The sequence below is a fragment of the Mauremys reevesii genome, linkage group 19 (assembly GCF_016161935.1).
Source record: "Mauremys reevesii isolate NIE-2019 linkage group 19, ASM1616193v1, whole genome shotgun sequence".
Taxonomy (NCBI): domain Eukaryota; kingdom Metazoa; phylum Chordata; order Testudines; family Geoemydidae; genus Mauremys; species Mauremys reevesii.
In genome coordinates, this window is record NC_052641.1 from 19,988,204 (window position 1) to 20,000,000 (window position 11,797).

General features: G+C 42.9%; 1 protein-coding gene across 4 annotated transcripts in view; it reads left to right on the forward strand.

Annotated features, from left to right (window-relative positions):
* The first annotated feature begins 1,403 nt into the window (after positions 1 to 1,403).
* Positions 1,404 to 11,797, forward strand: part of SEC16A (SEC16 homolog A, endoplasmic reticulum export factor) — a 40,606-nt gene continuing 30,212 nt past the window's right edge. For all 4 annotated transcript variants that reach the window (XM_039507176.1, XM_039507178.1, XM_039507179.1 and 1 more), the window contains exons 1-2: positions 1,404 to 1,547; positions 9,011 to 11,797. The exon at positions 9,011 to 11,797 is cut by the window's right edge and continues 1,117 nt beyond it. In XM_039507176.1, the coding sequence (XP_039363110.1) occupies positions 9,090 to 11,797 (2,708 nt within the window). In that variant the 5' untranslated portion in view covers positions 1,404 to 1,547; positions 9,011 to 9,089. The remainder of the gene's footprint in view (positions 1,548 to 9,010) is intronic.

Below are 11,797 nucleotides of genomic sequence, written 5' to 3' on the forward strand. Positions count from 1 at the left end.
ATTGGAGCTTTCCGGGTGAATCTGCAGGGGCAGAGCCCTTCCACTCAGACGTTCACATTGCAAGAAAAACGAAAGGGATGGAACGGAAGGTAGTGGAAATTTCGCATGGCAGAGAGAGGAGATTCTTCATTCTCCATTTTGAGTTTTCAAGAATATGCTTATGTAAGGGACCTGGACATAAGCAGTCTGGGCTTGCAGTCACAGCTGGGCTGGGATCCACAAGTCAAGGAGGGTCAACAGCGAGCAGGGGTCAGAGGAATCGCTGGAGCCATGTTCAATAAGCAAAATTGGGTTTGGAGTCCGCCCAGGGTCGGAGATCAGAGGTAGTACCAGGCTGGAATCAAGAGGCAGGGTCAGGGTCCGAGTGGGGCTAGGGTTGGAGAACAGTGATCAGGAGACTTTGGTGAGGTTTGGAGTCACAACAGTCCAGAAGTCTATGTGGCTGTGACTTTCTGGGCAGCCTCCAGGATTAAATAGTGTGCGTGGCCAGTCCGAGGGTGGTCGGGCACTGTCACGCTGCGTCTGCTGGGCAGTGCTTCCTGCAGCACCCACTCCCCCCGGCGTTCCCCGGCTGTGCCTGGTGACAGTGTGGGAAGATCAGCCAGCCCTGGCTCTGCAGAGTGGGGTTCTGGTCATACAGACCCTTACAGTTTAGTCAGAGATGCCTAATTATCACACACCTCCTCCTGCACACCTGTGCCCAGCGCGCGTCACAGCCAGACATCTTGGTCCTAGCCGGCGCCTGGGCTGTCAGTGCAGGGGCTGACAGCGCTCCCAGGCCAACCCGGGGACGCAAGCTTTCACCACCACATGCACTGGCGGGGGCGCTAAGGCTGTGCAGTGCCAGGGCCACTGGGGAGGTGGGCGCCTGCTTTCCAGCATCTGCCCAGTAACCAAGGGCTGTGTTTAATAACTCACTGACAGGGGGCAGGCCAGACGCAGTGGGGAGGGGCGCTCAGACATGGTTTGGCATTGGGGGGGTCATAGTGTCCCAAGGGAGGTAGGGTCTGGTTGGGCAGGTCTGACGTGATGGACAGCCCCAGCCTGGAATAACAGAGGCTAAGCAGTTGAATTCTGCTCAGGCCCGTCAAGGCGTTTCTAACCTCCCTAGATGGGGCTCGAACCTGCCATCCTACAGTCTCCAAGAAGCTGTATTTGCTAGCGTTCCCACCAACCCTCAACGCGCATGCGCCCAACCCTGGCGGTCTTCGGCTGTCACCTGCCGGCGAGCGCCGAACTCTTAAAGGGATGGTTACATTTTCTGTCCGCCGACGCAGCCTGGTTTACACCCGCCGGCACCCGACGAACCCTTTAAGCAACTCAACGGAGAGCGGAAAGAAACAAAATGTGTGTGGCGTCGAAGCGTACGCGCCTGCGTCATCGCGTGCGGCGCGTGACACGTCGGCGGCGGTGGCCATTGGAGCCGGATGTTCCAAGATGGTGGATATTGTTGGTGTTGCGGCTCCTGGCAGGCGGGGAGGCGTCTGCTGCTGAAGGGGCTTCGCCTGCTGCGTGCACCCCCTGGGGGCCGAGCCGGGCTCCGCCAGGTGAGGGGAGCGCGCCGGGGGCCACCGAGGAGGGCCACCGGCTGGGGGAGCCTGGGGGATGGCGGGGAGGGGGAAGCTTTGCGGGTGGGAGGGAGTTTGGGCTTGGGGCTGGCCGGGGCGGAGGAGAGTCTGGGAGGGGGGCTGGTTTCGGGGGCGTTTGAGAAGGGAAGCGGCTTTGGCCTGGGAGACTCGGAGCCATCAAGCGAGATGTCGTTAGGCTGCAGCCTGGCTGGGGGAAGCCTGGGGCATTGGGAGGTGTGGATGCTGTGTGGGAGAAGTCTGAGGTGATTTGGTTAGGTCTGGGGGTGGGGGGGTATAGCCTGGGGACTGTAGCTAAAGACTTGCTGGGCTGTGGGATTAAAATGTGTGGGCAGCTCTTCACATTGAGAGAAAGGAGGGCCCAGTGGATAGGGTGCTACCTTAGGACTTGGGAGACCTTGGCAAGTCACTTCGACTCTCTGCCTCAGTTCTGTATCTGTAAAATGCAGATCTTAGCACTCCCCTATCAAACAGGGATGCTGTGAGGTTAAATAAATTAAAGATCGTGAGGTGCTTGTTGAGTAATGGGTGACATACAAGTATGATGTATAGACAGTAGGGGTGGAAGGTCCAGCACTGGGTACTTCAGGGACTGGCTGTCTATGATTACCCCGACTTCTTGTATGTATTCATATTGGTCCCCAAAACATGGTACCTAGTGTTCCCACCCTGGACAATTCTGATTTTTCTCAGGGTGCCTTTGTGGCCTATAAACAACATAAGCAGCTGTAGAAAAGGGATTTCTTGGAAATCCTGAAGTTGGATTGGGGTCCCTGATGTGACATTTCATGCTATTGCGACATGGTGGTGCTCAGATGTTGCAATGTATGGGTTTATACTGTCAGAATGAATTTGCAAAGATGGCAGTTGAAGTTTCTGTCGCTCCACTTACTTGCTTGTGTTGGGGAAACCCAAGCTTCACAGTAGGTTAGAGTGTATGATTGCAGGTCTTAGTTGTGGGTAGATGTGGTGAATTAAGGCTATTTTGAAAGTATGTCTTTTAGTGTAAATGTCTTTGTTTATTTTCAACAAGGCATTTAAAGTGCTCCCTTCAAAACCAACGTCACCCTTTTTCAAACTGTTTTAGCTTCTTAGCCCTGTGCATAATTGAATAGGAGAGACTATGAGTACCAGCTGATGATGGCCGAGTATTGCCTGAAAAAGTTGGGAACCACTGACCTAATTAACTAGTAATTTCTTTTCCAAACTAATGGAAAGGTTTATGTTGCTGCATGTTCTGCTCCATGTTCTTGGTTCCAGGAGCATCAGAGCAATATTTGCATTTATGTGGAAACTGGTAGGAAGTTTTTTTTCACTACTGTTGTAGCATGGTAGTGTTCCACAGTAAGTTAGATGTCATCCATACATGCAGGAAGATGTTCTGGACAACTTATGGTTTGTGGCCCTGATCCTGTAATTGGATCCATACGAACACAGGGGTTTGCCCATACAAATCCAACTGCAGGATTGTGGCCTAAGATGACAAATAACATATAAAAGGTTTGGGAGACTAATAAATCATACAACTGAATTTTTAAAAAGTGTTCCGTTGTTATGCTTCTAGGGTTGGAGAAAAACTACCTTGCAGAATAGAAAGGCACTGGTGTACTTTTGCAAGATCTTCTGTGATAATACAGTAAAAGCTGTGTTATCTGGCAATTTACCAACTGGAAAGCTTTAGAAACCGGCATTTCTGATATCTCCCAATACAAATATTCAGTAGGGTTGCTATGGGGCTCCACGGGGCTCCCCAGAAGCGGCGACATGTCCCTGCTGCTCCTAGGCGGAGGAACAGCCATAGGGCCTCCGTGCACTATCTCTGCCTCGAGCGCTAGTTCCGCAGCTCCCATTGCCTGGGAATCATGGCCAATGGGAGTTGCGGGGGTGGCACGTGCAGGTGGAGGCAGTGTGTAGAGCCGCCTGGCTGCGCCTTCACCTAAGAGCAGCAGGGACATGTTGCCGCTTGCAGGGAACCGCCTGAGGTGAGTGCTGCCCGGATCTGGCACCCCAAAACTCCTCCCATGCCCCAACCTCCTGCCCTGAGCCCCCTCCCACACCTAAACTCCCTTCCAGAGCCTGCACCCCACACCTCCTCCTGTGCCCCAGACCTGAACCCCCTCCTGCACCCAAATTCCCTTCCTCGGTAAGTATAACTCTTAGTTAACTGGAATTTTTGACTAACCAGCACCCCCCCATTCTCCCAACATGCTTGATAACAGTTCACAAGCTCTTTTCTCTTTGCTTGTGTTGAAAGCATAGCAGAGATGTTGAGGAAACTTTGGATTCCTGTCATCTCAGCCAAAACCAGAGTTGCTTCTGGATCTTGTTTTGATAGTTAAAATTGCTTAATTGGGTCTGTTTTGATCACTGAGTAAATTATGCATAAAATATTTATGACCCAAGATCTTCAATTAGGTAAATCTGTAATCAGTATTCTAACTGTATTTGTGCTGTTTACGTATTCCTGCAATGATGTTGACAAACTCTTGTAATAGATAACTAATTTAACTACTTTGGTTTGTGCGTATTGTAGTGTTATTGTACATGGGTTACGGTACACTAAGGATGTTAGAAAGGAGGTACAGAAAAGGTCTGTGGAGAAAGTAATAGGCCTTCCTTCATTGTTCACTGCTTCATGCTTACATTTGTCACATTTCACTTCAGTAGTTGCCATTTAAGCTCCACAGAAAATCCTAACATAAACAAAGAGAATTTTTCCAGATTATACCAGGGTGTATCATTTGCTCCATTAAGATCCTTTTCAAAGAATTAAGAAAGCTGTAAAAACTTATAACAAATGATCAAAACTAAAATGGTATAAGCTTTATTTAGCTAGGCTGTCTTTGGGGTAAATGATCACCTCAAGTACATCTGTTGCATTCAAACTTCACTAAGTGTTGCAGATGCTATTCAATGAATTTCAATGGTTTCTTGTTTGGGTTCAAATCCTGATCCATTGCAAAAATTCAGATTTCTACTAAGATGTCACTCTTGACACACAATAAGTTGTAAAAATGAAGGATCATATGAATATAAATATCTTAATGTGAATTGCAAGAAATTTGTGAGACTGGGGGAAAAAAATCTTCTATGAGCTATTCGGCATGCTTAAATAGAGAACTGTGTGTGTGAATAAAGCATGTCTGAGACAGAAGTTGATCTTTCTGAAACACTTCTTATGCTGTATTTTTTTTAATAAACTGACTTGGGGCTATGTAATAACATTAGTTAATACAGGTTTCAGAGTAGCAGCCGTGTTAGTCTGTATCCATAAAAAGAACAGGCATACTTGTGGCACCTTAGAGACTAACAAATTTATTTGAGCATAAGCTTTCGTGGGCTACAGAATTCAGTATAGAATTAAGTCCAATATCTAGTCAGACACTAGACAAAATACAGACATAAATGTTTTATCCTTTATGGATAATACTGAAAGTTAGAGGTGGTGGTGATGTCATAACCCTCAGGACATTATTAAATTAATTAAGAACGCCAAACATCTCTTCATAAGAGGCAACAAGAAAGAAAGAAAAAAAAAGCTACAGTCTGGTTCTTGAAATTGCATTGCAATCTGAGTTTTTTATTAGTTGGCCTCTGGAAAGACAGGTCACATGAGCTTTCAGTGGAATTATTTTGCACACTGAGCGATCGATTCTGTAAACATGCTAACAAATATTACTTTGAGCAATCACACTGACTATGCTGGGCCCTCAGTTTGACTGTTCTGAAATGTATTAATACATCTTTTAGATATTACTTTAACTCTTAAAGCTTAAGCCCAATTTTTCAGATTTTAGCTATATCTTTTTGGGGTGTTCTAATGACTTTTTTTTAAACAGTTTATTTTCCTTTGTTTAGGTGTTGTCTACATGGGAAAGCTTTTTTAGTATAACTAAAGGAGTGAATTTAAGCTGACATAGTTGTAGCGTATAACCCCCTGTGTGGACACTCTGGCAAACTCTCCTAGTGGAGACGCAGTTTGTACCAGCAGAATAAGTTATACTGGCCAAAACATTCCACAAGTTCCCCGAACAAAATAAGTTATACTGAGAAAAGGAGTTTGTTGTTATAAACTGCAAATATGCTAGGGCTTTTGCCGGCATAGCTATGTCTATCGGGAGTGTGATTTTTTTTTTTTCCATTTTTTTTCACTTCCTACTCCTAACTGACATAGCTATGTTAGCAAAACTTTCAAGTGCAGAGCAGGCCCAAGAGTGGCTTTTTTTGCTTTATTTTATGGTACTTGGGGAAGAGGTTTAAGCTAAATCAAAAAAGCCCCTCTTACACTGGAGTAAGTGTCTACATTGGGTTATCAGTGTATCTATACCTGGATAGCTATATTTTGATATAACTGGTAAAACTTTGTTTTCGGAAACCTTTTCTGGGGCTTCCATTTTTATGCAATTTTAGATTTTCTGTAGCCATTAGGTGACTAACATTTAGTAGGCCATTGTGCATTATCAACTAGTAAAACTTTGAAATACAAGAGTTTCCACCTTAGATGGGAACACTCTAGTTGGATTGGCTTTGAGATTATTGTGTAGCCATCATCATTCTCACTTATTTAAAACAAAAAACAAAAAATAAAAACTCTTCTGTTAATTTTAATTTTTGGAAAAAAGGTTTTTTTCCACATTGATATTGTTGATTAAAACTACTTGCTTTCAGCACTTTAATAACCTGCACAGTTTATGTTTTTAATCTCTTGTACATCTTTTCTACTTGCTGTGTGTGATCTGTTTATTAACTTTGATCCAGAAAAGGATGCATCTTCTTGGCTTGTGCCTCTAAAATAAGTTGTCGTTAGAATTCTTTATTTATTTCTGAGGTCCACAAAAAAGAGAACAAGTAATTAATGAAAAGTAGGACTCTTCACTAATTTTGAATTTGCTAATTATCAGTTGTTACAAGAACACTGAAGATATTAGTATTTTGCTGTTTTGTGTGTGTTTGATAAGATATTGTTAGGAACAAAGACCCTCTCAGAAATGTGGAAGTCAATACTTATATTATAAAACACCTGATTTCTCTACCCAATTACATTTTCAAAAACAAGTTTTTGGGTAAACTAAAAAATGTATAAACTGAAAATAAAAATTTTGTTCACAAGAAATTATGGTTTCCACTTGAACTATTGTCTTACATTTCTGGTTTCATTTTCCCATGCATTGCATCAGAACAACTACTACAATGAAAACAAAAAGAAAAATAATTTTAGTGTAAAAACCTGAAAACTTAATTGTGGAAAAATAAATATAAGGGGATGTCCAAAACAGATTCTTAGAAGCATGTTCATTTTCTAAGTGTGTAGAATCAGGAGCTGCTGACGAGGCAGGGTTTCCTGGTAACATCCTGGTTGGCAGTAGTTGTGCCTTGTTGGAAAACCTTCTCCCAGATATCAAGGCAGAGAGAAATGATTACAATATTTGAAAACTCTTTGAATTGTTAGATGTGTTTTGTAGCAACTAACGTTCCCTGACATGGATTAAGCATGCAACTGTTTTCAAAAAGAATTTTAAAGAAAAATTAAAGTCATTCTTGAAACTGACAAACCTAAGTTCAATATTTCTATTCAGAAGCCTAGCATTAACTCAATTTTCCTCCTCCTCCTCCCCATCTCAACAAAAGATTTGCATTGGATATAAAGCAATAACTAGAACATTGTAATGGGGTGTATTGGCCTTTTGGTCCCCATGGAGGGGGACCCCGATAGTTGACCCCCTTCTCAATGATCCCATTTAAAGAGGGGCTGCATTACCATGACTTATGAGCTACAGTAATACAAATAATAAATAGTAATGAGAGATTGTATTCATTAGAAACCAGGAGAAGTTGCCTTTGGGAAATATATAAGGGCTATCCTGCTCATTGGCTTATGTGCTTTGTGTTTTTGAAGTTTACTGATTTTTAAAGTTTTACAGAATGAATGCAGCCAGAGACTTTTTGCCAAGATTATATTTTGATTAAGCTGAAACCCCAGAGAGAGGTTTTTGCATTTAATCCCTTTTCTAGCTGCTTAGCTCCTCACCCAGTCACAAACATCGTTCTGTTGTAGTTTCTTAACATACAACTCTTGCTATCAAAAGACACAAGTTGCATAACCAGAAATTTAAAGGTGGTTTTAAATAGGTTCTAGTCATCTGATTGCCATTGACTTTGGGAGTCATATTGCTAAAACACTGCACAACTCTTGGTTGCCTTTTATTATGAAGGATAAACAAAAATGTATCCAATAGATGACACAACTACTGTGGATACTTTTCTCTCCATGATGCAAACTACATTAATAGCATATTTCTATGAAAGAAAGGTCCCACTGTGTAGTACAGGACTAGTAATAATGCCCCAGATCTCATATAAATCACCATGGTTTGTTTTATTTTATTTTAATTTTTTTTACGTGGTACAGTATTATAAATGGAAAAATACGGGGTCTTAACTAATTTATGAAAACTGCTGTTGCGTGGCCCACTGAATTCTTATTATTCATACCAGTGAGTTTAAGTTGAGATGGAAAACTTCCAAAACATCTTATTAAAATTAACCAGAGAGCATATATATTTTGATGAACTTTACAATAGAATTTAGACAGTATTTTAAGTTTAAAATACTTTGCTTCTGGTAATGTCTCCCTTCCCTTCCTCCTTCCCCTCGTCCCAGAATGTCTTGCAGTGATAAAAGTGGAATGTGGTGAATTAATGCAAATAACATTGTATGTTCTTTATATGGATTTCTTTCTGAAAGTAATATGCTTTTACTCCATCCATACAGCTCTTCCTGTGTTTAAATACAGCTCAAGCTAAAATGCTTTCGAAGAAAGTATGAGAAGCAGATAGTTTTCTTAACTGATAGTTTCTTAATATCTTCCACTAGTGCACTACCACTAACTGGTGCTACCAATGGTGGGAGTGCTAGTATAACTCAGTTGCTGATGTTTTTGCCACTATATTGTCTAATCCTGCTTAAAGCAAGTCTAGACAACATGATGGTATAAATGTCACCGCACTAGTGCTACCGGTGTTAGTACGAGACTTTACAAAAGAGCTCAGCATAAGTGTAAAAGTCAGTGTAAACATTGCCTGGGTCCAAACCATATTTAAAGACATTTCCCTGTGGGGTTTTTTTTTTTTTACATTGTTTTTAAAATGGTTTGGCTTTATTTGCACTGAGTGGCCAAACAGTATTAGATGGAACATCATGTATAAATATAATTATAAGTCCAGTGTAGTGAAAACTCAACATGTGAAATAAATATACATTCTGGAAAAACTGGCAAATATTTTATTTTTGGGAATCCTGTGTCTTCAGCAGATCACTTTCTGAAAATTCTTTCTTTTAGGAAAAAAACAGAATGAGATTTTTTTAAATGCTGAGTTTTCTTAGAGTAGGATGTGAAACTAATTTGTCTTTGTTCTCCTTTGCAGTGTGGGGAAAAAGGAAAACCTGTCTACAGCATTCATTGGTGGTTCTCCAAACAGCATTTGACTTCGCTAGAAATTTGTCATGCAGCCACCTCCACAGACAGTTCCAGCAGGAGTTGGTGGACCACCTCCTGCAGGAATTGCTCGTAACACGTATTGGCGAAACAGCCCATTTAGTAGACGGGCAAATGCACCGGTCTCAGGAGCAACTGCCCCAGTGCAGCCTGTGACAGACCCTTTTGCATTTGGCAGGCAAACTCCACAAGGTTCCCTGTTAGGTAATCCATCCAAAGGCAATCCCCTGGTTATGCCAGGTCCTGCTCCATCAGTGTTTCCTCGTCCAGCTGGTGTGCATTCTTCTCAGTCATATGCAGGGGATAATTCTCATGGACTGCCTACATCTTTACCAACATCTGTATCTCAACCAGGAATAACTTCAAATACTTTTTCTAATGTGGTGACTCCTTCATCACCTGCACATATTATAAATAGCACTGGAGAAATGCATCCAAGTGCAGAACATGGACCCCATAACTCTTCAGCACAGTTGCTTTATAATACAGGAGCAGCACATGAAAGTTCTCTCAGTGGACATCCGGCTATGGCGCATGTGGCAAACAGACCCCTAAGCAGACAAGATATTAATAGGGATCCAAGCAACACTAGTTCAGTGCCTACAATAGCACCATTCCTCCCTCCACCTCTTCAACAAACCCCACCTCAGTGGAGACCCATTCGAGATAACCTGCAGCCTCAGGTTCAGAACTACTGGCCCTACACTGAGCCACCTTCTCAGAATGCAGTTTATAGCGTTTCTCCTGTTACGTCCCATCTTCCTCCCCAAGCAAATCTGCATCAGGGACCTGCACATCAACATATTCCACAAAGTACCATGCAAGCACCTTTGGTCACTGGTGGTGAAAAGAATGAGATAAGCAGCTTCCCAGTTGCCAACCACCATGTGAACAGCTTTCAGCCTGAAAATATGTTTAGACAGAATATAAGAATGACTAATCCTTGGCCAAGTCAACCTTACCAAGAACAGTTTTACCCACAGCCTCTTTTACCAGACTCTGGTTTTGTTAATCCCATCACTCAGGAAAATAACCCACAAAAACAATCTCAAAATGTGTCTGAAACACCAACTGGACATACATCCACAAATGCAGATTCAGGAACTCTCTCCATGTTTTTCAAAGGGGATGAGGCAGAAAATGAAGAAATACTTTCATCAGAAAAAAATGATCTGTCCGGTAAAGCTAATTATGATGCTTGTCAGCTACATTCAGGGCATATGTATCACCAACCACTGCATCCTCAGCAGGCTGCAGCTAGTGTTCTCTCTCAACCACAGATTAGCATAAGCTCAGCTAATGAGGCAGTGCAAAAGGGAATGGATGTCCAATATTTTTCTAAAACTATAAGCAGCCAGCATGAGACACCGTCCAGTAAAAACTCTATGTATATTAGTGATGACAAAGCAAATGTTAGCAAAGCTCGTGAGAATGTTGGGTCGCATTATGAAAATGTTGAGAACCTGGAATGCATTCAGAATCAAGAAGTTTTGCCAGGCGAACCACAGACTATTAATTGCTCATCCCCAAGTGTAGGTTCTGATCTGCACAGATATGGGTCACTACCAGGGCAGTTGCTTCCAAAGAACACCATCATGAGCCATGCAGAAAGAGGACCAAATCTAGAGGCACCCGACTCGTTACCTCATCCTGTCCGATCTGATAGTGTATCCTCAAACTACAGTAACATAAGCCACAAGAGTGTTTCTAGTTCAACAAGACCTCAAGAGCTTGTTGGTACATTTATTCAGCAAGAAAGTGGAAAGCCTGATGAGGTGTCCTCTGCCAGTTTCTTTAAGCAGATTGACTCCTCTCCTTTGGGAGGAGATTCGAGTGAGCCAAATGTCAGCAAGAATTACCATAGTAATCTGTCCCAGCCTCCAACTCCAAGCCCTCCCAAACCTACAGGAATATTTCAGACAAGTGCAAATAGTTCTTTTGAACCAGTAAGGTCCCATGGAGTTGGGGTAAAACCTGCAGAGGTTGACCAAGCAAAGATGGTGGTTGAACTAAGAGAGAACCACCCAAACCAAAAGAATATTAAGAAAAGTACTGCTATGCCAGCTGCCTCACCAGGTAATCTTGAACAGCCACCAGATAACCTGGAAACTATTTTCATGCCTCAAGTACATCCGTTGCCTCTTACAGTCACTGGTGAACCTGGAAACATGTTGCAGCCTGCTAGTGGACCTGTTGTGGAAAACATACAATCGGTACCTGAGAAAAGACCCTCAACAAGAGCACAGGGAGCAACTAAAAAGTGTGAGAGTCCAGCAACAACTCTCTGGGCTCACAATGAGTTACCTAACTTTGGGGGCAATGTTCTTCTAGCCCCTGCCGCTCCTGCAGTGTATGTACCTGCTAAACAGACAGTGGAAATTATTCAGCCGCCTGAAGAAGGGCTGTCTAGTCAGCAGCCAAATAAACCAGAGTGTGTTCCTGTGCCACCATCCCAGCATGGGAACGCCTCTTCTGAAAACCTTGAGAATCCTCCCAAAATGGGAGAAGAGGAGGCACTTCAGTCTCAGGCAAGTTCAGGTTATGCAAGTTTGTTGTCTTCTCCACCCACGGACTCTCTGCAAAATCACCCTATCTTGATTGCCCAGCCTAATCAAAGCTATAATTTGGCTCAGCCAATTAATTTTTCTCTTTCTTTTTGTAATCAGCTAACAAGGAATGAAAATAATCTTTCACTGAAAGATCCTGGAGTTGAAGA